Source organism: Apus apus, chromosome 1 (genome assembly GCF_020740795.1).
Source record: "Apus apus isolate bApuApu2 chromosome 1, bApuApu2.pri.cur, whole genome shotgun sequence".
Taxonomy (NCBI): Eukaryota; Metazoa; Chordata; class Aves; order Apodiformes; family Apodidae; genus Apus; species Apus apus.
Window position 1 is genome coordinate 119,622,781 of NC_067282.1, and position 24,125 is coordinate 119,646,905.

Consider the following 24,125-nt stretch of genomic DNA (forward strand, 5'->3'; position numbering starts at 1 on the left):
GGTGGGGCTTATACTACTTCTCTGGGCAGCCTGATCTAGTTTTGATGTTTGTTTGTGGCTGATGTCCTGGGAGGACTCTGTCCATTCTTCTGCCTTAAATCCTGGTCCATGTGTTCCTGAATCCATGTGTTCCTGCATCCAGCTCCCATCTGCCACTGACTCCAGGACCCTAGACCAGGATTTTCCCAGGGCTGCCTGCAACCTCAGTGGTGATGTGAGCATTATTTGTGGGGAGTGTGATAGTGGTTTTGTATATATTTGTATATATCTCATGATTTTATTTTTCATCATTATTGTTTCATTAAAGCTGTGTAGATTTTCAACCTTTAAGTCTTTCCTCTGTAGTCTCTTTCCTTTCCCTTTTCTGGGAAGAAATAGAGACCACCTGTCATTCATTTAATTGTCAGCCCACTGTGAAACCTTGAGAACTTTTAAAAAAAAAATGTTACTGTTTATTCATTTTGAACATTTCACCTGTAAAATTTATAGGATTTTTGGTAACTGGGAGTGTTTTGAGACTACTTATTGATGAGCAAACTCATTATAGCATTCCTTGGGAAATTTGAAACTGTTGTTAAAATAGCAACAAACAACGGAACAAACAGCACTTTCATCTTTCTATGAAAACTCAGTGCTCAGTAGCTCACAAAAAGAAAAACAAGTATTAAAAAACGTTCAAAAATGAACAAACAAAACAGACAGTGTGAGTTTGTCACTGTAGAAATCCTTTGTGTGTCTGTGTTTTACGTGCTATGTTAAGTTCTGGTCTGCCTATTTCAAAACATGTAGCAGAAAAATGGAAAGGGTTTAGAGGAAGACAAGATTACCAGGAGTATGAAGAAGCATCTTTATGAGGAACAACCAAATGGATTTAGGGTCTTCAATCTGAAAATGTGTTCTGTGACGGGCAATCATTACATTCTCTCTTCTAAAAGAAGTACTTAAAATGAGCATCTAAAGAGATGGAGTGCTTATGAGTAGAGTCATAGGATCACAGAATATGCTGAGTTGGAAGGGACCCATCAGGATCATCGAGTCCAACTCCTGTCCCTGTGTAGGGCACCCCAGGAATCACACCATGTGCCTGAGAGCATCATCCAAACGCTTCTTGAACTCAGGCAGGCTTGGTGTGTGACCACTTCCCTGGGGAGCTTGTTCCAGTGCTCAGCCACCCTCAGGGTGAAAAACCTTTTCCTGATATCCAACCTAAACCTCCTCTGGTTCAGCTTCCTGCCATTTCCCTGAGTCCTGTCACTGGTCACAGGAGTGAAGAGATCAGTACCTGCCCCAACTCTTCCCCTCATGAGGAAGCCATAGACTGCAATGAGGTCACCCCTCAGCCTCCACTTCTCCAAGCTGAATAATCCAAGTGACCTCAGCCACTCCACCCATCAGAAAATAAATTAAAACAGACTAAACCAAGCCACTGTGGTTAAAAACAAAATCCATTAATAACATAAAACTTATTTCTGGACTATTTCTAGGACCTTAAATCATCCTTAATTTAGCAGCAAGTATAAGGGGGTCAAATGTGACTGTTGGGAAGGATATTGTGCATAGTCCAGTGAGTGTGATTTTGATATTGAAAAAAATGGCAGGCATTGTAAAAAATGCAGAGTTAAATATGTGATGATAATTTTTGGAATAGTGCCATTTTTCTAGACATTTGCTTAATTTATTCATTAAAATGTATTAAATGCTTTGAAGAGTTTAACAACCATGTGTATTAATTTAATCTTGATTTTCAAAAGCTTTTGGCAAGGTTCATGCTGAAAGATTTGAAAGTGGCTACCTTTTATTGACGTAAGAGGAAAGTCTCTTGAAGTTTAGTGACTGATTAGGAGACAGAAAACAATATTTAGGAATTATATGTCAGCTTTGGGATGGAGCAAAGAGTCTCCTGATCCCACAGCCATATGTTCAGTACATTTATAAAGGACAAATACAGAAAGAAGAGTGAACAGTGAGATGCTGCATTTTGGGCAAATGTGTTTAGGATAGTCAAATTAATATGACTGTTGGTAATTAAGAGCTTTAAGCATCTGACATACGAGGACAGGCTGAGAGAGCTGGGACTGATCAGCCTGGAGAGAAGGCTCAGAGGGACTTTTCTGTGTACATAAATATGTGATGGAGCCAGCTAAGATGATGTAGCCAGGGTCTGCTCGATGCTGCCTGCGACAGGACAAGAGACAATGGGCACAAACTAAAAAGCAGGAAAATCCATTTAAGCATAAAAACCCACTTTCTTACACTGAGAGTTGTCAAACAGGCTGCCCAGAGAGGCTGTGGAGTCTCCATCCTTGGAGATACTCAAAACCTGACCAGACATGGTCTAGGGCAACCAGCTGTAGCAGAGGGTGGGACTGGATGGTCTCCAGGGGTGTGTTCCAGCCTCAGCCATCTGGTGATCTTGTGAAATCTGAACTACCATGAAGAACAGGGAAGAATCTCACTTTGCTGAGTGTCAGTAAATGCAAATACTGCATATGAGGAAAAAAACCCATATTTATATTTACAAGAATAGGATCTAAATTACTAATAGCACTCAAAAAAAAAAATATTTACTGTTGAAAGCTCTCTGCAGAAGATCTTCAATGCCAGTCAGAAGGGCAAATACAATCTTACTACTTAGCAGGAAAGAAGATTAAAATAGGACAGGAAGTGTCCCTCTTCCTTTGTAGAAGTTGTTGGTTCGTCCTGTTGTGAATATTCAAAAGGAGTCTGGTAAAACTGGGAAAAAAAAGAGAGGGATGGTGGGGAGGACAGGATGGCTCTGTGCTAATAAACACAGGTTTTTTTGCTTGCTACCACTGAGGTGTGATGTCATGCAATTATGAATGGTATAGAGAAAGGGAATAAGAAGTGGTTATTCTCTGCCTTATTGTAGACAAAGTAGAGAACATCCAACAAAATTAAAAAAACAACCCAGCAAACAAAAAAACCCCAACAAAACCCAACAAAAATCCACCACTGAAGCACAAGCTTTTATATGTAATTAAGTGTGTCACTTAATCACAGAGCTTGCTGTCTCAGAACCCTTTGGCAGCCAAGCACTTGAATGAATCCTAAGTGCAATTATATGAAGTAGTGGAGGTAGGTTCACTGAGAGTTTAGGTGTGAACTTTGAGTCAGGAAATCTCTGAACATTCTTGCTATTGGGAGAGTATATAGGAAAACATCATTCCTAGATGCAGTGCTCACTTTTTCCTTAAGCACCTACTATGGCTTATCATTGGAAACAGGACACTTGTCTGGATGTGTCTTGGGTTTGGTAAACAGGATCATTCTGAACTGCTCGTTGGAAGAGCTGGGTAGCTGAAACTTGGGGCAAGAATGATTTCTCTTTGCAAACTGACACCTTCCTCCTTGCTCAGTTTTGCTTCTTTTCTCAGAAGGGCAGTTACAATTATATTTTTGCCTATCATGTCAAAAAGGCATGTATTTAATTGTGAGTCCTGTATGATAGACTGGATGACAAAGTACGTGTGGTACTTCTAGACATAAGAAAGTTTTGTATCACTTTCTTTCTGTATATTTTGTGTCACTTTCCCAATGTTTTTTTTTACACTAGGTCACTTCCTTATACCTGTCTTTATTGAATAAAAAAATCATAACTGGAAAGTTTTATGAGTGAGACCCAAGATCTATATTCCCTTTTCCTAAACAAGATTATTTTTAAAAAAAAAAAAATGAAGATATTATTAATTTCTTTAAAAAAACTGTATTGAGTTGAAATTTCTCATTCTCAGAGCTTTTGAGAGGCACTCATTTCTCTCTCTTAGGCACATGCTATTTGTTGTGCAGTGCCATGCACACTCATGAAATGTTAATCCTCATGAAATCTCAATCCTCATAACACCAGTTTATAGGACTTCATTTTTCTCTTGAGGCTTTGGGTGCCCTTACAAGCCCTGTCTTCAGGCTGGCACTCTAATTAAATCAGTTGCCCTTCCATCATATTGAGGATTATGCTACTTTGAAGAGGCACCTTAATTCAAATTTGCAGTTGGACTATATTTTATATTCAGTTGCACAAAGACGTGTAACCATCACCCTCTGCAGCTCCTTAATCAGATGGATTACATTTTATACAAAATTTATTACCATCCCTCCAAGCTTCTCCTGGTATCACACATATCCATTAGACTTTATGGGCACCACCTCTAAACTTGGGTTCATTGAAGTGGTCGGGGGGAGTGGGGAGGACCACAGGGCAGGTTCCAAATCCTGCTAAGTTATTCATCACTGGAGGGATTAACCGATAAGTAATTACAGCCAAGTAAGTCAAGGAATGAGAGTTTATCTTAGGTAGACAGGTCCCCCAGGCACTGGGGAATGAGGGGGTCGGACCTGTCAGAGGCTGGGGTGTGTGGGGAGGGCTGGGAGGTGATGTCCCAGCCTGGCTGCCCTGCTGCCAGGCAGCTTGCCCCTGCCTGTCCCCCTGGGGCTTGCCACAGGCTGAGGGGGACCTTGGTGCACAGGGCAGCTCTCCAGGCTGGAGGGGTTGGGTCCTTCTCTGAACCACCACGTCCTGGGTGGTTTGCATCTTCTTGGGGTTCATCTCAAAAAGTTTTTGTGTTATCTTGCTGGAAGTAAGGAAATTCTCTCCCTGCTAACTTTGGTAAGCAAGGACTTTTTGGCTTTTTGGGTTTATTCTCTTCAGGCAATCTTTTATTCTCTTCAGGCTGTATCATTGTGCATAGACTATTTTAAATGTCATTATAATGCCCTGCAATACATTCCTGTGAAATATCAAGATTGCAAATTCCTATTTTTACAAAACACCAATTGGGACAGATCTTTCATTTGTTCAGTTTTGTTTTGTTGTTGTTTTGGTTTTTGGTTGTTGTTGTTTTTTAATCAGGATCAATTTAGCACATAAATTTTGAGTGTGAGTAACGATTATTCTTTTAGAGAGATTTTCTCATTCAAAGAAATAAAAAATATTGTATAAAGAAAACACGTAGAACTATCAGGACCCCTTAACTAGTTATGGTGTAAATATTTTCCAGCTGTCCTGGATTTCTGTGGGCTGTGTTTTTGCCATCCTTTTTCAGACGGAGCAATTATTTATGATAATTCTATTCAAATCCTTGAAATAACTTTCAGAGTTAGAATCTACTGAAATGATTAGGGTGACAGAGCCTGACCTTTAGGGTAAGATCCAAAGCTTACTGCTGCTGCTAAGAATTTTCCTGTGTACTTCTGTGGTGGCTTTAGATCAATGTGCTTTGACTTGTAGAGTTTGTGTCGATCAATATTGAAGAGGAAAGTAATTTTTTTTTACTAAAAGTTGTATTTAATTCTATTTTCCATTTTGTTGTTGTTGTTGTTTTTTCAACATGAGTTTTGGAATTTTACTAGGAATTACATTTTTCATGCCATTAAAATGAAATCCTATTTTATACAGGTGCATCCTGAATTTTTTTGTTGTTGTTATTAGTTTTATTTTCAGAATTGGTTATATTCAGCATTGTTACTGAATCAGCTTCACCTGAATTTTTCACTACTCTGTAGGGACTAAGTAGAAGGAAAACATCAGATGAGGCACTGAACAGCTTGCATAAACAGTTCCTGAGACAACTGTATCTACTTTGAGTTCCCAAAAGACCCTTTGAATTAGCATTAAAAGCAAGATTATTATGGTTTTGGGTATTTTGATGATCTAAGCTCTCAAGACATTGAATCCCTATTTCTCAAAGCTTTTGTTCAGCTTCTCTCACTGCATAAAAAGCATGGCCTGTCTTCCCTTTCTTATCCTCCCCTCCAAAACAGTTGAATCCAGAGTAAGTAGATCTTACAGTACAGGTGCTACTGTGCTTAAAACTGATAAATTCTGGCATGCCAAATGTATGAAATTTATGGTGAATCCCTGGAAAAAAGTCCAGCCAGAGGATCCTCCTCTATATCAAAAAACTCACTACAAATATGCTACTGAGGATCTAAACCAGCAGATGGTAGTAAGAATTTGACCCTCGTATAGTAAACTGTCCCCCTCCTCAGTTTAGAGTGCTGTCAGTACACTTGAAGGTTGTGCTCTTCAGTGATCCATCAAGAAGATACACATTATTTTTTGTTTTTTTCTCAACTGATAGTCAGTGTTAGTTCGATGACTTCAAAAGTATTTTTTAAAATTTTGAGTAATTAATGTAGCACTTAAAAGCAGGTTGCTCTTTTTCATGCCTATCACTCACTTTGCTTGGAGGATCCTGGAAGGATGCAATGTCCCTTTCCTCTCCCACTCACCCTCAGCAAGAGGATGCTGATCTCCATAAGCTAACTCAGAAGTGTAGATTACTCTCCCAGTCTTGTGGCATCTTTCTGATATATGTGTCTTTGAACTTTTTGTAAGGATTTTGGTCAGTCATTCAGTGTCTTTATTCTTTTTTACAGGGTTTTATTTGAAAGAAGTCTTTCAAAAGCCACTATTAGAGTAAACAGCTTTCACTGTGGCTATTTTAATTTTCTGATACTCCAGCCTTCAGAATCTGGTTTGCAGTCTCTCTCTTGAATTAGGCTGGAAACCGACATTTGAAGTGACTGTTTAGCAAAGTAATTATTTTTTCCCAGTGGTCTACAGTGAAAAATATGTAAATATGAATAAAATGAGCTCATTTGGAAGGCTTTAATGAATAATCATTTCTATAACAGCAAAATAAAGCAAATTAAAATTTGTTGTGAACACAAGCTCTTTTAAAAGAACAAATTAACTGAACATACTGAGAGTTAAATCAAGACTCTGGAGGCTTTAATAAGCCTGTTCTCAGCATGAGGAGTACTGAATGAAAGAGGAATCAAATAAGACCTTCACAGAATTGGCACCAGAGTATTTTTGTTTCTAGCCTAAAACTATCAGGTGTGATAACACGCTGAGTTTGGAATCTTACTCTAGTACATCACTTGAGGTGAAACCGTGAGAAAAACTGATCCTTTGCCCATAGCCCCGGTGTGCAGATTTCCACAGAAATGGCAGTTTCACTGGAGGGTTTGTTTGTTGACACTGCAGCTATATCTGGGAATTAGCATCAAGCTGAATGTTTCTGTTCTGTACAAGGCTGGATGGTTTTAACAGAAAAAAAAACCCCAAACAAACCAACAGCGAGAAGAAAATACTGCAAATGATGTTTGCTTCATTTGTGTTTGTTGGTTGTTTATTTTTTGTTTGTTGGGATTTCTTGTGTTTTTTTTTTGTTGTTGTTTGTTTTGTTGTTTGTGTTGTTGTTTTGGGGTTTTTTGTTTGTTTGGGGGTTTTGTTTGTTTAGTTTGTTTATTTATTTGGTATTTCTTTATTTCCTGGTCAGTCTGAGCAGTGTAATTCCATAGTTAATAGAATTTATAGAGAACAGTTTACAGGCCAGTATGACTCTAGGTTTTATGGGGTAATTATTTTTCTCTCCACTATCTGGAATGCTAAATGTCTTTTCTTTGGATACATTTATGTAAATATAGAGTCTTCTTGCATATCATGAAAACAAATGTGTTGCAAATAATTGTTTTTTACTACAGAAACACGGCAAAAACTCCATCCTCAAAATAATGCACTAGCCTACCTCCTCACAGTGGTCAGGCCGTCCCTAAAATCTCCCGTCCATGCTCTTAGCCTTCAGCTAATGCAACCAATGGATGACACATGATCTATCTCAAAGGGCTTACTCCCACTTTTTGAACATATTCTCTGTGATATCAGCTGATACCAGTTTCTAACATCTCAAAGCAGATGCAAACGTGTACCAACTAATGTGAGCAGGAGGTTGAACTAGATGACCTCCTGATGTCCCTTCCTACCTCAGCTTTTTCGATGACACTGTGATTCTTTCCTTATCTTTGATAAAGCTGATTCACTGTTACTAAAAAAATAAAATAAAATGAGGAAAAAAGTGGAAAACCTGACATTTCTGCTGCATAGTGAATGAGAGGAAAGGACATTTGTAGAGGGGCATGAGTTAAAGCCTGCATAAAAACTAAGACAGAGGTTTATACAATCAGGAAAGGAAGAAGGCAACTTCATGAAGCTCATGAGAGCTATCAGTATTTATATCCAATTTAGATAGTAAACAATAGGCATTTTGATGCGTCATGCTATGGAAAATATTCGTGGATAGGTAACTGGAATGTTAATTAAAAAAAAATTATCTTGTATTACCAAATGTAATATTTTGCTTGTGCTATGTTTTTTGCTTTCATATAAGTTATTATAAAATAATTGCCAAACAAATGTCAGACAATTATTAACTGTCCACCTAAGCTGAAAGGCACAAAAGGCATCTCTTTCATGCTTAATCACATTTTCTGTTAGCATTACTAAAACTTTTCCTGAGCATTTGGGGTAGGGTAGTGGGACCTTTCCTCTGACTGTGGAAGTCTTTATTTTGGAAAAAGAGCAAGGGGAGGTCAACTCTAACCTATAGTGAAGCTTTTGTAAAACCTGGATATGTTATAATTCTCTTGGCTGAGAGATTCACATCCCAATTCTGTCAGTCCAGCCAGCAGATGGTCCTATTTTGTATGAATAAATGAGATAAACAGGCAGAACTCCAGTCAACAGCAGTGCACTTGTAAACCTCTTCTGCCTGACAGTAATGAATCCCAGCTTTTTGCCTAAAACTTCACCCTGGATTTTACACTGTGGTTAGCCCTTCAGAGTGCCATGCTTATATTCACTGTCCTCAAATTGATTGCATCACTAATTGTCCATTTTCTCTATTGTAACAGCTGGAAACAATGAGAGGGAGGGCCAAGAAGCAGTGAAGAAAATACAAGAAGAAACTTTGTCTGGAAAAGGTACCACACTACATCCTTTTCTTTAAGGAACTCCTTATTCCTGTCTTTTTGCTGGCATCTTCTTTTAGATAAGGTCCCCTTGAGTATTGTCACACATTTTTAGTACTGAGGAAACAATTCTTACTAATTCTTCAAATAAGTCTGACCCAAAGGTAAAATGAGTAGGATGTTTTCTTAAATATCTTTTCGGGGTTTTTTTGCTTCTTTACCATGTGCCATTGCAAAAGGGCTGGCTGCAAGTTGCAGTCTGCCTGTGCTTGTGTTTGAGCATATAGATTTAATAGCTGGGCAGAAAATCAGAATACTAGTCATTCCTGCTAAGGGGAGGATGACAGCAGGAAAGAGGGTTGTGCTCTTTTTCATTGCTGGTCTTGCCTCTGATGGTGTGTATAATCCCATAAAAGATGATTCTTTTTTTTTTTTAATTTATTTTTTTTTAAGAAATAAAAACTATTTCTAAAAGAACAGGGCTGCCTAGTTGTGTTACTTGGCACATGGTGAGAGCTTATAATACTTCACAAAATAAAGCCGTGATCTGAAAAATAGATGGACCTTTCATATGAAGCCAAAATTCCTACATTTTTGCGGTTCTTCAAGTTTTGTTGTTTTAATCTGATGAGCAATCATGTTGGGGGAGGCATAAGGAGAACATAGCTTGATAACTATGAGAAAAGGCAAATTGCATGCTATCTGCTATGTGGTTATAATTTGCAGTTTATGATAGAGGTTAGAGCATCTAGTATTTCCATCTCTTGGATTCACTGGGTGTAGTTCCTAGTAGTGTGTGATGATTCACTGCTGCCACTTTGATGTATCACTTCTTGGCAAAATAATAGGGCAGTGCTGGTGCTCCACCCTATTTAGGATCTTCATGGCTTCTGCTGAGATCTGATTCTGGTTTTGTGCCTCTAATAATTACTGTTATGATGATCAAAATACATTAATTATGGTGTTAAAAAACCCTTTCATTAAGATTTATCTTTTGACTTAAATAAATGTGCACCCATCATAGCCTCAGGATACATGTATGCTAGTTAAAAGCATCATAAATTAAGGTATAGTCAGAAGGATCATGAAAGGAAAAAGGTAATTATTACATCGTTTAAATCTTTTGCTGGAAGTTTCTGTGCAGAGACCAAAACCATTTGGATTTAATTGCATCATGTGACCTGTGTGAAGCTAAATAGACCAGGTTCTGCCTTATTTTCTCACATCTGTGGTAATCACAGACTTTTCTAGCACCTCAGTCTTACTTGTTTCTGAACAAAGTAAGCTTTAACCTTCAGTTGGAAACTTTGACCAGATAGAGCTGGCAGTCTAAGGAAGCTGAAAGTGTTTCTAAAGTTGACTGAAGTTGCTCCTCTTTTTAATTATAATGACATTAGTAATCTCAGGTCCTGGTAGATTCTGCCTAAGAACAAAGTGGAAGAATTTTGCCTTTTTAGAATTTTTCACGGATTGAAAGTTATTTGTATGTACAAGTGCATTATCCTGTACAAAGGACTTGTGCAAGGCTCAGCAGCAGTCTGGTGTCACTGTGTGTTGATGAATTTGTGCTTTGCTTTGTAATGGGATGTGTGTGCAGATACTGAGACCAAGACTAGGCTGTGTGACTGCATCACCTTTTCAAACGCTACAGTTCAATATCTGCTTAGTCACTGCCTGAAAACTAGAGGTCAGTGATCTTGACCTTCCTCCCTGCTTTTTTTTGAGCGTGAAAAAACTGCTTACAGAAAATGTTCCCATCTGGAATATTAAACTGTTAAAGGAGAACTACTCAAAACAATATTGCTGGGCAGCCAGCATGATCAAGGACTGGGACAATGTAGCTGTCCTTCTTGTAGTATGGATAACTGTACGAGTTAATGCCACCAATTTGCTATCCAGATCTCTAGTAACAAGGAAAATCTCCTTGCTTGTTAGCAGCTTAGCAGCAAGAGCAAGCTAGAGACCTTGTTCTCTCCTTACTCCCTGACTGAGCCAATATGAAGAGCAAACAGCCCCAGAGACAGCTCTGGGAAAAGGCTGGGCTTGTTGAATGCATGTAATTGCAGTGTTTTTATGGCAATATCATTCTTCTGTGTCTTGGCCCACTGTCTCTCTGGGGCTCTCTCTATTAAGGGTAAGTACTTTTACTTGACATCATCTACACTTCAGGGAAAAGTGAGGGCTGACAGAATTTTTTAATAGAGGGAGGCAGGAAGCCTGGTTTCCCATGCTGAAGGCATTCAAACCAGAGCTGATGCCAAAAGATGGTGGATTATTGGAGAGGAAAGCAGCTGCAGCAGTTTCCTTACAAGGCAGCAATGCTAAAGGACACAGAAAATCTAAGCCACGTGTCACATCACCTCTTCCTACCACCCGTCTGCTCCGATGGGGCTATACCAGACATCTCCTTGGTTCCTCTCCCTGCTGATTCCAAACTGTTTAAGTGTCCTCCTCAGTTTTTGGTCTCTGTGCCAAGTTATCTACTACTAAGTGTAAAGGGCAAGGAAGAACGTGAGCAGCTGTCTGGAAGAGAATGACATAGGTTCTTGGGGCATGGTAGACCCATTTCACCTGCCTATCACATATCCTCCATGGTAAAGCAATCAAAGCCCTCAGATATCCAAAAAAGACCAGAAACAGAGCTACATTGTCATTAAGATTATCACCTGGGCACTATTTCCAAAAGACCAAAGGCAACAGATTGCTATGCTCTGAATCATAACGCTGGGAGAAGCCAGAATGATGTGGGCATTTCTCTTGCTTCCATTTGTTAAATTGGGAACTTTTGTTGTTAATAGTAGCAATTATATGGCTGGGAAAATTGTTGATGGCTAGGGATTGTGACAGAGATATTCTAATTGTGTAAGTCTCTGTAATTTTTGCATAGGGTGTGCCTGTGTTAGTGTGTTAGTTCGTTAGTTAGATCAGGAGAGCGCTTTTCAGGCAACCCTCAACTGTTGCCCGCTTGCTGAGCATGAGTTCACATCAGGAAGGGCACTGCAGGTCCTGACCTGGATTCTCTTTGGACAGAACTGGCCTGGGAGGAGACCTGCAGCTGTAACAGGACATTAGTGCACTGGAGCCAAATTTCGACCTTCTCTGAGCTATGGGTCCCAACAAACTGTTGAAGTGCCTTTGTCAGGTCCCCAGCAAAAAAAACAACTCTGAAGATTGACTTCTGCTGGTACAAACTGCTTGTTAATGTAACCATAACCATAGTTACCAGTCCTGAATAAACTACATTGAGTTAAGGAATTGGGAAGTTTCTGTGATAAATGCAACTCTCAATGATACTAGAAAAAAAAAAAATCTTTTCAGGTACAAAATAGCATGTATCTCCTGACTCAGTTACCCTCAATTTACATATCTGCAAATGAAAGCTGGTTTTAACCTGATGATTACAAACATACAAATGTTGGAAACTAATATATAAACATGAATTAAGGCTTCATTCATTCCAGCATAGGTTCCTGAATGTCAATGGAATCAGCAATTAGCAAAAGTTTATACGTAAATATCACTCAGCCCAGTACTGAGGAAAGACTCTCACAACTACAGTGTAGGAGCTGGAGTTGCAACTAGACTCAAAGGAGAAAAAAATTAAAAGTCAGTGAGAAAACAGGGTGTAAAAGTCATATTAAGCACAAACCGCTTCAAAAGGAGAAGTCTGTGTTTAATCTCACCCAACAGTTTTGCGGCAATTCAAATAAAACCACAATTATAAAACTACGCGCTAAATCCACAGCATTCATGAGACTTCCATTTGAAGCCAGATGAGAAAAGAAAAAGAGACTTTCTCCCTTGGAGTCAGAGGAATGCAGAGGTTAGCACAGTGGCAACCAGATTGTGGCATTTACAGTCTGACCCACATCAAGACAGCGTGGGCTAAGCAGTAGGAGGAATGGTATTGCCTTAAAAACATTGCAGTTCACCTGCTTTGAACAAGCCTGGCTTTTTCCCAGAGCTTTCTCTTGGGATGTTTGTGCTACATATGGCTCAGCCAGGGAATAAGGAGATGACAAGGTCTCTTGCTCCTTTTACAGTATAACCTGCTAATAAGCAAGATTGTCCTTGTTACTAGACATCTGAGATTGAAGAGTTTACCAGAAAGAAGAAGAGGTAATATAGCTGACAGGTGCCAAGCATAATTGCAGATTAACTCATGGGTGGTTACTCCATTGATGCTTACTAATTTGAGGCCCCAATTTTAACAAATCAGTCCATATTTTTCCACTCTGTACCAGACTATTTGTTGTTGGCTTTCCCTGCAGGCTAGAGCAAGTCAGCTACTAAGAATTCCCAAACTCTGAAACTTTTATATTAGTTTTTGCCTAAGAGTCAAGGGTGGTATTCCCAGCACGTGGGCCAGCTGTGTAAGCATGTTCAGCAAAGACCAATGCCTTGTTAAAATGTGCAAAAATGTCACCCAGGACTTTTTCAAAGATGGAAGTGATCATCCAACTGGTAAAAAATAGTAGAAAAGATATGTGGTTGAGACATACTTTCTGTAAGTGTGCGTAAGCATGTGAGAGTTTATGCTTGCTTGTGTCACATTTGCTTTTAATGGTGTAGTTTTGAGGTGTAAAAGCAAAACATCCTGAGCTTGTGGCAAGACCTGATGTGACTTTCTTGTCCCTTCTACCACATCCTGCCATTGGCATATCCTTTCTCTACCACTGCTGATGCTGAAAGACCTGTAGGATTGGTTTAGATTTTCCTAGCAATAAACAGTGTGGTTTCCATCTACGTGGTTTCTTTTTTCATGCTGGTGCAGTATCTCCAGTAGTTAGCTTTGGCAGGCCAAGGACTGCCCTCAGTTAGAGCTGTACAATTGAATGCCAGGCTCATGAAGGCATCTTGAAAGAGAGAGATGATGCGAATGAGGAATAAAGAAGTCTAGATCTGACAGTACAACACTTTGCAGAACCTTTCGTGGAACTGTGGAGCTCTTTGCTTTGTCATGTGATGAAGGTTATAAAAACCTTACTTAAACATTAAGTTGTTGTTTTTTTTTTTTCCATAGTCTAATCTAAGGTAGATACTAATCAAGTATATTCAAGCCATATGAAAATACTTGAATCTTGAAAAAATATTTTGTGTGTCAACCTTAGTCTAAGACCATAAGGACTGGAACCTCCATGTGCTCAAGGGGTGGAAGACCCCTTTCTAAAGTCCAAGAAAGTAATGCAGGGGCTAATAAAGCTTCTCTGTGATGTCCCTTTCCCAGTGAAGTTGGTAAATTTTTGCTCCATATTAAGCAGGGATGATTTTAATCCACAGGAAAGTACCTCCAGAGCCCTCTGATAAAATAATGTAGGTGAATAGTTTGCAAGTCGATTGTCCTGCTTTTCTGTTTGTTTTACATAATATTTTGATGCAAAAACATGGTAAAATTAATTAAGCTTGCTTGCTCATGTCTTTTTTGTTCTCCTTTTGACTTTCAGTGTAACATGTTGCAAGATTTTTTTCCCTCAGTGCTTACAGATATTTAAAACAATAGAGCATTTCCCTTTTTTGTGTTTGTTTGTGTTTCTTAAGACATATTAGAAATTGAGTTGTCATGTTCACAGGGTGGCAATTCAGACATTAAGAGGAACATGAGTATGGTCCACAGAGCTAAAGATGAGCTGCAGATCTGGATAGTGAGATGGACATAAAGTCTTTTAAATATAAAATGTATTCATAATCCAGGTCCAGGCATTTCCTGGTAGTTTCCTATATTTCTATTTCCATTGGAAATGTGAAACATATTTCATTAACAGTCCCTGGAGGTGTTAAAAAAACCGGGTAGACGTGGTGCTTCGGGAGATGGTTTACTGGTCACGGGGGTGTAGGTCTGACAGTTGGACTTGATGATCTGGAAGGTCTTTTCCAACCTTAATGATTCTATGATTCTGTGAACAGGCTATGCCACTAGGAAACATGGTTTTCTCTTATTTAAATTATTTCTAATTGAAACTTAGAGCAAAGAAGTGCACAGGTGTAGCTGTAGGCAGAATAACAAAGTCCTTTCAGATGTCTTGAAATGATTTTCTGCTTTTAAATCACCAAAGCTCTGTGTGACTAATGGGACCAGAGCTCTGAGGTTAGGATTTTGCTGATTGTGCTGTCCTACTGAAGACAATCCAGACAAAGGGAATTTCAAAATGAAATTGCCTCTGTGAGGCCTGAAAAAGCTTCCATTTCACTCTTTTACAGGATTTTGATCCTCTTTTATATACCAGTAGAGCCACGATGCCAAGCTGTGGCCAGATAGAGGTGCTCCTAGGTTTGACACGTCCTATAAGGGGCTGTTATTTTTTCCAGCTCGAGTGGTACTTGCAGGCGGGTTGCCTGAGCTGCTTCCAGACCTTGTCTGTTCTCAAGAAACTTGCCAGAGAAGACTGAAAGACAAAGCCAAGAAAAGGCAATTTGTTTTCTTTCTGGAATGCTTTCATATCTCTCTTCCAAGATCTACTTTACATAGTCCTAGCTTCTGTGGGTTACATGTAGAGCTTTAGAAGTTAATTTGCTTCTAACAAGGAGAGTATTTTCTGTGGAAATGCCATCAGCTTCCGCACTAGGTTTCAGCTGCCAGGAACATGGAGAGCTCACAGCCTGAAGTAAACACGGGGAAAGCAGAGCCTATACTGGAAGCTCTTAATGGATGTGTGTGTAACCTTCCAGGTGTGAGCTGCACATGAACTGATGAAGTGTGGTCTGCTGGAGCATATGGACTCCTGGTCCTGCCGCTTGTCCCTTGTCAGCTCCAACCCTGCAGCAGAACGGCAAGGCTCTGCAAGGAGCACAGCCAGAGGGGAGTCTCTGTGCCTCTGAAGGGCCAACACTAGTGTGTCCGTCCTTCACTTGTGTTTGGAGGTCCATTTTTCAAGGGCAAAGAATCAAAGCTCTGAATAGATGTCCCAGTTCTTAAACGAGTTATGAGCCAGGCCTTTCCCAGTGATGCCCAGTGACAGGACCAGAGGCAATGGGTACAAACTGAAATGCAATTTCTTTTTTAGTGTAAGGGCTATTGGATATTGGCACAGGTTGCCCAGAGAGTTTGTAGAGTTTCCATCCTAGGAGATACTCAAAATCATCTGGACATGGTCCTGGGCAACCAGATGCAGGTAGCCCAGCTTGAGCAGGGGCTGGGAATGTACAATCTCCAGAGCTGCTTCCAAGCCTCAGCCACCCTCTAACTCTGAGTTTATGAAATTTTAGCAGCCAAAACCACATGGAAGCCTATCTGCTTTGCATGTCCAGCCCTGACTACAAATACTATGACATACACAGATTCCTGGACTGCAGGGTCTTCGAGGAATTGCATCAGTGTTCATACAGTGTCCAGAATAAAACTCTTGGGCACAGACAATGGTAAGAACAGCAATAATTTGACCATAATGCAGCCTTAGGAAATGAGTATTTGCGAAGAACTTCAGAGCAGTTTAAAAAAAAATAAAAAGAAATTGTGCAGGTAAAAAACCCATTTTGTGGAAACAGAGGGAAGGAGTGTAGGAAGACTGATGCTGACAGCACTATCTGTGTGAAAAGGGCAGAAAATATTGCCCATGACTCTGGGGCATCTTAAACTTATTATTATTTTTTTCAGTGCAGGGCATAGATTGATATATTTCATTTTAAAACCTAAATTTTAAAATTTAAGTTTAAAATAAAATGCATTCAAGATTACATGATGCATGACATCTCTGTCACATTTTCACAATGTGAATGGAAATTAGCATGTTCATGTGCACTTCAAAACCCATCTCAGTCTATTTAAACGGCTACAGTAAATGTGTTACGTTAGAGCATTTTTTATCATCTTTTCTGGTACTTGGTGCTAAAAAATCCTTGTTAGAAGAAAAAGAAATACTCCTAAGGAAAACTGATATAAACTCTTGACTTAAGCAAAACATCTAACATGAGAATCATTAACTATCTGATCATAGTGTCTAGATTTGTATTTTTCCTCTTATATCAGGGCAATGTTTCTGGACAAGTTGATGTGAACTGTTACCAGCACCTGATTAATTTCCCCAAGATAACAGTCAGCTGTGTTTTAGTCCTTATTTAGTCTTTACATTATGTCTGCCACTGTCTTCTCTTACCAAGATTACTGTTGAATTCAGGCTGCTTGGGCGGAATAGCTCTAGACAGCTGATGTGACTTGAGTAGACAAAATCCCACATTTAGTTTGACCTAGTTGAAAAATAATTCTTGACAGTGTTTCACCTCCCAAGCATGGAAAATGTGTGAGCCTGTGGTGGGAGAGAGATCTCCATGGCTCTGGGTGAGATTTGTGTTTCATTCTACTCCAGCTGCACTGATGCTTGCACACTTGGACTTTTGTTTTAATAATTTACAGCTACTAAACTTCCTGGAACGTGGATGTCATATAAATGGTATGGTGTCTGTATGGCTTTCTCTTAAGAATTTGATGGTATATTGGGGAAGGGATGTATGTAATGGAGAGGAGGAAAAGAAAAAAATAGTATAAGGAAAAAAGTGCAATTTCTCCTGTTCAAAACTTTGTAATGGCAGTTGGAGCCTTCTGAACTGGAATTTTGTGAAATATTCATTCTCCAACCTGAAATCTTGCAGTCTTTCTCCTAGCTCTGCTTTGATGGGAGTGTTTGTTGATGAAAGACAGAGAAAAACATTTTTGCACTCATATCTGCAAAATAAAGCAGGGAAAGTGCCCCTGCTGTAGAAAGGAGTAATGCAAAATTTTCTGGTCAATCCAGATGAAAGGCTTTTCATCCAACTACTTCTGGGTTTCTGATGTCCCAGACTACGGTACTATCAAAGACAATCTTTGTTTTAGATTTAATTTAAATTTTAGATTGCTTTAAAAAATCTTCTTGAATTAATAAGTTGCTGCTTATCAACACTTTCTGTTGATATGCAAATGCATGCTATAGTGGAATTTCCTTTTTTTTTAAGGATAATTTTTTTAAAGTTTTTAAACAAAAATTTGTTTTAAAATTTCCACAAAATAGAAATTTCCAATGGAAAATACTTCTTTTGTGTGGGCCTGAGCCTGCTTTCCAGCTTAGGACTGGTGCATGTCTTACAAGTAGTAAGGATTTCTCCTCTTCCTTCAGTTAAGTAGATCTGAAATGGTTGGCTGAAGACTTCTATCTTAGAAGGTATATGAAATTATTTTTAGTCTGGGATCATAAACCTGTCATTATCTTGACAACTACTGATGATACTTAACTGCATTGGGCTTGCCTCTCCAGATGCCCTTTCAGCCAGTCCTACAGACAGAATATAGATTTTTTTTTTTTTTTTTCTTCTTGATTTATTTGCTTAAATTGTATCTCTGGAAACACGCTATTCAGAATCCAACATCCTTTTCTGTGTGTCCTCCCAGCAGGATAAAACAGTATCTTTGCCTTTGCTTGCAAAAGAGAACAGTTTGTGGCAGTGTTCACGTTATCCAGTTAACTGCCAAATGGTGACTTTTTGTATAAATCTGAAATTCAGATTGGTGTGTTTGTGTTAACCGACCTGGGTATATGTAGAGATTAAGCCTGAATAAATCCTGGTTTCAAGTAATGAAAATGGCATCAGGGAGGGTGTAATTCTGCCTGCCCCTTCTTCAAGTGGCCATGGGTGAGCAGAGCATACGGCGTAAGCAGCGTGATGCTGGAGGAAGCTCTTTAATGAATAACAACTTGTGTTTGCTGCGTGGATTTTTTCTTCATCTCAGTGTAGTCAAAAGTCGAGTGTTCTGGGCCTGCATTTATATTTTTTGGTGGGAATTTGGGCTGCTGGCACCTGCTGGCTGTTCTGGAAATGTCTGAAATGGGCCAGACAAAGTAGCCACAGCAGCTATGGGGAGCTGGTTGGAGCTGAGCTGAGAGGTCCTTCAGCTCCTCTGAACTCCCAGTCCTGCCTCCCGCCTCCTCACCAGCAGGCTGACCAGGCAGCAGCCTAGGGCAGAGCCAAGTTTCCGCCCTGTGCCCTAGGTACACAGCCTTCAGTGGGTGTTGCAGTAGAGATCTTACCTAGTCATTTTTCTCTTTAGATGAAGAACAACTCATCACATAAATTGCTGGCACCAAAGCTCAATTCACGAGGGTAGGTGGGAAATACCATTATTGGGCTGTGTGAAAGTCTAGCACCTATATCCTTAGTGTCTTAAATGCAATTTTGCATTCTTTTCCAAAGGAAATATTTTGAAATAAAGCCATGCTTTTGTACTTCCGAAGTGTTTGCATAGGGTTTATTTTCAGAAGCTAGGGAAACCTAACCCTAGGGGTAATGGCCATGTGGGGCTGAGGCCTCAGGCCCCAGCACCATGGGTGGCCCAGATGAGAAAGGTACAGAGGCAGCAATGTTGGTGCAGATCCATGCTTCTCTTGGCATGCCTTGTCCAGCCCCAGTGTACTGGAGCTCTGGTCTTTGTGGCTCCACACCTTCCTCATGAAAAAGGGCTAATATGTCCCTTCAGCTAGAAGAGTTCTATCCACCAGCCCAAAGTTTAGGGATTTGTAAGGCAGCAAATAAAGCCAGGATACGGAATTTAATTAATTTCCTTCACTAAGAAGCACATGCCATGGGGAGTCTGCATTCAGCGCAGCGTGCTGGTGTGCAGGGGACAGTTGTGTAAGGAGTGGCTTGAAGCTAAAATAGGGCAGTTTTGGGAGTGTCCCTGCTGTCTGTCCTGTGCAGCCTGGTGAGGGATGGACCTGAGCAGTGCTTGACCTGCTGCCTGACTTCACAGACTCTTTCCACAAGCTGCCCTTGCAACTGGCCAGAGAGAACTTTTAAAATACACAAACTTCTGGTAGTCACAGAGGGTAAAAATTAGTGTTGTTTTTCCTTCAGTTGCTTTTTAGCACTAAGTGAGATTATGTGTAACTTGCAATATAAGGAGAATTCAATCTTAGAGGGATAGGATAAATTGACACTACCAGCACTAAATAATTCTTTTGCTTGAAAAATAGTTCTTTTTAGAAATCTTTTTATTTTTCTGATAATATGATAATTTTCTTGTTTGGAGAATAATTTCAGATTTTGCAGATTAATTTCAGACAATAATTTTTCTATACACTTACTCCTTGAGTTAAAAAAAATCAGCATCCTACTGCAAGGTATGCTATTAAAAGGAATGTATATAGATGTGTTAAAGAACAGCTGAATTGGCCAGGTAAATGGGAGAAAATGGAGAAAAAAAGGAAAAAAGAGATGGCAAAATTATGTACAAAAAATCACAACGTAAATACCACATACCACACTCCGTATTCCATTTTCTTCTTGAGTGACTGTATCTTATATAAATTGAATCCAGAATAGAGAATTAAGACACTCACGTGCAAGTCAATAAGCAAAACAATCTGAGAGATACTAGGGACTGAAAAGGAGACCAAGGAGGAGAACACCACAAGGACTAGAAAAGAATGAAGAAGCACATGAAGAGAGAGAGAAAAAAAGAACCTGGAAAGACGTTACAGCCACACAAGTTTGAAGGAATGCAAGATTATATCCAGAAAATACAATGCACAGGGGCTGGCTGGTTGTTTACCGTATATGCTAAGTAGACTTTGAGTAGATGAGTCCCTGAGGAAAGAACTGGTGTCACTCTATACTTCAGGATTTGGTCATTAGAAGTTGCATCCATTATACTAACACAGTGGAGAAGTGTCAAAGAGTCACGTCCTAGTTGACAGTCACACAGCTGTCACTGCCATTCCTGCTTACAGGGCAAGAGCTGCGTTAGCACAGTGCAGCAAGGCTGATGCTTCACTTGCAGTCTCATTTACATCCCCTAGGCAGTATGTAAGAGGGTATTTGCTTTGTTCTAGACCTCAGCTTACGTATTTCCCCCTATCTTTCCATCAAGGAAAGCTGCATATTTTCATTTCCATTCTTTGTACTTAACTTTCCTAATCTTCTTCAAAGGTCTTCCAAAGCATTCAGCATTCCTGGCATCATTATATTTTCATTTCTGTTTCTTTTTCTCTTCTCCCTTTCTCTTTTCCTCTCTCCCTTTCCCTCTCGTGCTTACTCTCCATCTCTTTCTCCATCTCTGTCTGTCTCTCTCTCTTCTTTTATGTTTCTAAGGAATAGTAAATACAGCTTTGTAACACACATCTTGCAGTTTTCTGTTCTGTTTAAGATGGTTTTCATGTTCTTATTGAATTGCTTTACATTCTCTAGTTTGCATACTGCAAGCAAGCAGTAAGTATCAATGGGAAGAGCCTGTACTTGTGTTGTGCCTTTTCATTTTCAGTTTTAAAAATGACCCAGGTTAATGGTGCTTGCAAAGTCAGAAAAACAGGAATTTTTTTAAAGGAATGGTGTGATTTCCTGTTCTGCACTTTTCATCCAATAAGCTAAGTTTTATTTAGTTTCTTTTTAGCTGGCTTGTGAGATGGAGACATAAACCTACTGCCCAACCAGAGAAAACAAGCTCCTTCATTGATTTTATATGGGATTGGAAGAGTACACATGGATGATCTGGATTCCATGATATCTTTTCTCTGGCAACTGTTCTGTTAAATTAGTTTCAAAGATGTCAAATTAAAAAACACAAACCAAGAGTGACATGTTATGTCCAGTGGGTGTTTTTGTCCTAGGAATAAGTATCATGCTAGCCTTGGGAAAAGCCTAAAAACTAACTTCAGTTATTATTCAACTGAAAACCAGAAAAAGAATGACTGAATCATTAAGCTAATTTTATCTGAATGGGATTAAATAACTCATAATGGGCTTATATCGCTTCTTTTTCTTTTTTTTTTTTTTCTTTTTTTTGTAAATATATTTCAGAACTGCAAATTCTGACTTTGCTAAATGCAAGGCAGAAATAGGTGTTAGTGGGTAGACACAGCAATTTTAAGGGTATGAACTTGATCTCAAGTCATCCGTGTCTTTTCATCACTTCCCGCAGCCAGCTCCTTAGCAGTGTGGGTCTCTTTTATCTTTGATCCAAGAGCTCTTTGCTTGTCCTTTGCTGTCTGTCTGGACCAACACTCAGGCATTGTCACTATCTTTAGGTTAGCAGGGAGAGCCCTTGATGAATGCTGCAAGAAAGCAGCAGCAAAAAGGCAGGCTTGGCTGGAGGGCCTCTCATTTTGAAGCCCCCAAGCTCTGTGTGTGCTGACTGTGCTCAGAGGAGCAGCACTATGCATGAATTGCTGTGTGGGAGCCTGCACCTGCACTCTGCCAGCTGCTGAGGAAATGCTGATGGTGCAGCAGTGTCTGCTTCAAGTGCAGCTGGATGGATGCCTTAACAGCTGATGACAAAGGCCATTAGCTTAGGTGAAGGTGTCTCCCAGCTCTCAGAAAGTCTGAAGCATCTTAAAAGAGCAGAGGACTGGCAGGAGAGCTCTCAAGCCTTGCTCAAGAGGCTGTCGTGGCTCCGTGCCATGGCATGGAGATGAGAAGTTCCCCCTGCAGCCACTCAATGGATGATGTAAAATCAGAAATGGAAAGGGCATTATAGATCAGCACTAGTGAATTTTTGAAGCCCTGTTCGCTCTCCTCTGCTCCCCCACCCCTTCTGTGGCAGGATCTGGTTTATGCATTTGAAGTGCTTCTGTCAGCATATATTGACCCAGTTCTCAAGCCTTATTAAAATCCAGGAGGTTCTTTTGGTGGTTTTATGCTCACGCTGAACATGAACAGCAAGCAGGTAGAAACCTGTGAAACCACACTTGGAGCTTTAGGAAGGCAGAATGAAAAAAATTCTTTAATGTTACAGCTCCTTTCTTGACATTCTAATTTTTTGCGTTTTTTTACTTGACCTGTGTCCCTCCCTGCTAGTGGCCAAACAACTCAAAGGCATCTCCTTAAAAAGAGCATCAGAGGAAAGTAAATATAGTAATATGGCTAGAGCAGAACTGGATATTTGCTCAGGACTAAGAAGAAATGTCAAGGATTCTACACGTACCAGTTTGTATGATTGTATTCAAAAAACATGAATCACAAAGCTACCTGATTATTGCATCTAAATATTTCTAATGCTTTATTTTGGGAGTACTATAGCCTTCTAAATAATGGGCTTTGGGTCTGTAATTTAATCTCCTTTTGAAAACACTGGCAAAATTTCCATCAACTTAAATACAACCAGGGATTCTACCTCATAATTTTGAACACAGAATCATAGAATCGTATAATGTCTTGGATTGGAAGGGACCTCTAAAGGTCAGTTAGTCCAACCCCCCTACATTAAGCAGGGACATCTCCAACTAGAGAGCAGTACAGTAGATTTCTTTCAGTGTACTGCCTTAATTAGAGGCCTGCTCCAGATTTGTCAGTGAAGTGACAATTCCAACAACTAACCTGGATAATTACTCAGAGTTGGCCCAAGAAGGCCAGAATTTTGATCCCAGTGGCCATCAGTTTGTGCTGGGTGGTATTGAGTCTCATGGCCCTTTAAATCAGAATCACAGTGCTGTTCCCACCCATGTATGCCCTAACTACAAAAAGCCTCACAAACTGAATTTCTCCATGTCTTTGGTCAGTAAGACCTGTAATTAAGCTACACATTTTAAAATGCACACCTTGTAATATTTTTTTGCAATTAATTTACAGTTAATTGCAAGGATTTTCTGAAGGCTTCTAAACCCTTATTTAGCCTGTAGTGCTGAACAGTGGTGTGATTTCTGTGTATGCTAGAGTTCCTATATGCTAATCTGTCTGCTTAGAAAACACTGAGTAGCACTGGGCACCCATTTGCAAGGACAATAGCCTGTGAAGGTTGGCCGGTAGCTGAATGCTTTAATCTACATCTCTGTCTTTCCTGACAAAGAGCTGAAATCTCTTGATCTTGCATTCCCAGTGCAATGGGTCTGAACCAGGCTTTTCTGTAATCAGGATTAATTCAAGCAAAAAATAGTCTCCATTACTGCTGTTTTTGTTTTTGTGTTGTTTTTTTTTTTTTTTTGTTCATGGTAGTTACAAACAAGAAGTCAAACCTCTTAGCTGCTTTATACCATACTCCACCCTCCCCCCCATCCAGCCACAGGCATTTTACAGTCCCTCCTTCAATGAGCTTCTTATTTTGAAGCGGTCAGACTCATCCAGAACATTGTTTATTTTTCTCTCCTCTTGTACAACACCTTGCACTTATCTGCAGTCACTCCTCTGGTGAGCGTTGCCTTTTGCTTGGTCTTTCGGGAAATTCCTAATGATCCTCCCAAGCCTTGGTTAAACCAAATGTGTCTGCGTCGTCAGCAGCTTTCACCACCTGTCTATTCAGTCTGTTTTACAGAAAATTCGTAACACCTGGCACCTACCACTTGTTGGGTACAAAGCAGATGAAGCACAGTTTTTCTCTTGGGAGTGATCAGAACTGGCAGCAGGCAGAGGCAGACATTCTGCTCCTGATGAACAAGGCCATTAGGCAGCCTTTAGACTCA

General features: G+C 39.8%; 1 protein-coding gene across 3 annotated transcripts in view; it reads left to right on the forward strand.

Moving 5' to 3' along the window:
- DHRSX (dehydrogenase/reductase X-linked) overlaps nucleotides 1-24,125 on the forward strand; it is a 173,700-nt gene that overhangs the window by 44,293 nt on the left and 105,282 nt on the right. For 2 of the 3 annotated variants that reach the window (XM_051633909.1, XM_051633890.1), the window contains exon 3: nucleotides 8,716-8,784. The exons of the other annotated variant lie outside the window; for it this stretch is intronic. In XM_051633909.1, the coding sequence (XP_051489869.1) occupies nucleotides 8,716-8,784 (69 nt within the window). The remainder of the gene's footprint in view (nucleotides 1-8,715; nucleotides 8,785-24,125) is intronic. 3 annotated transcript variants of the gene reach the window in all.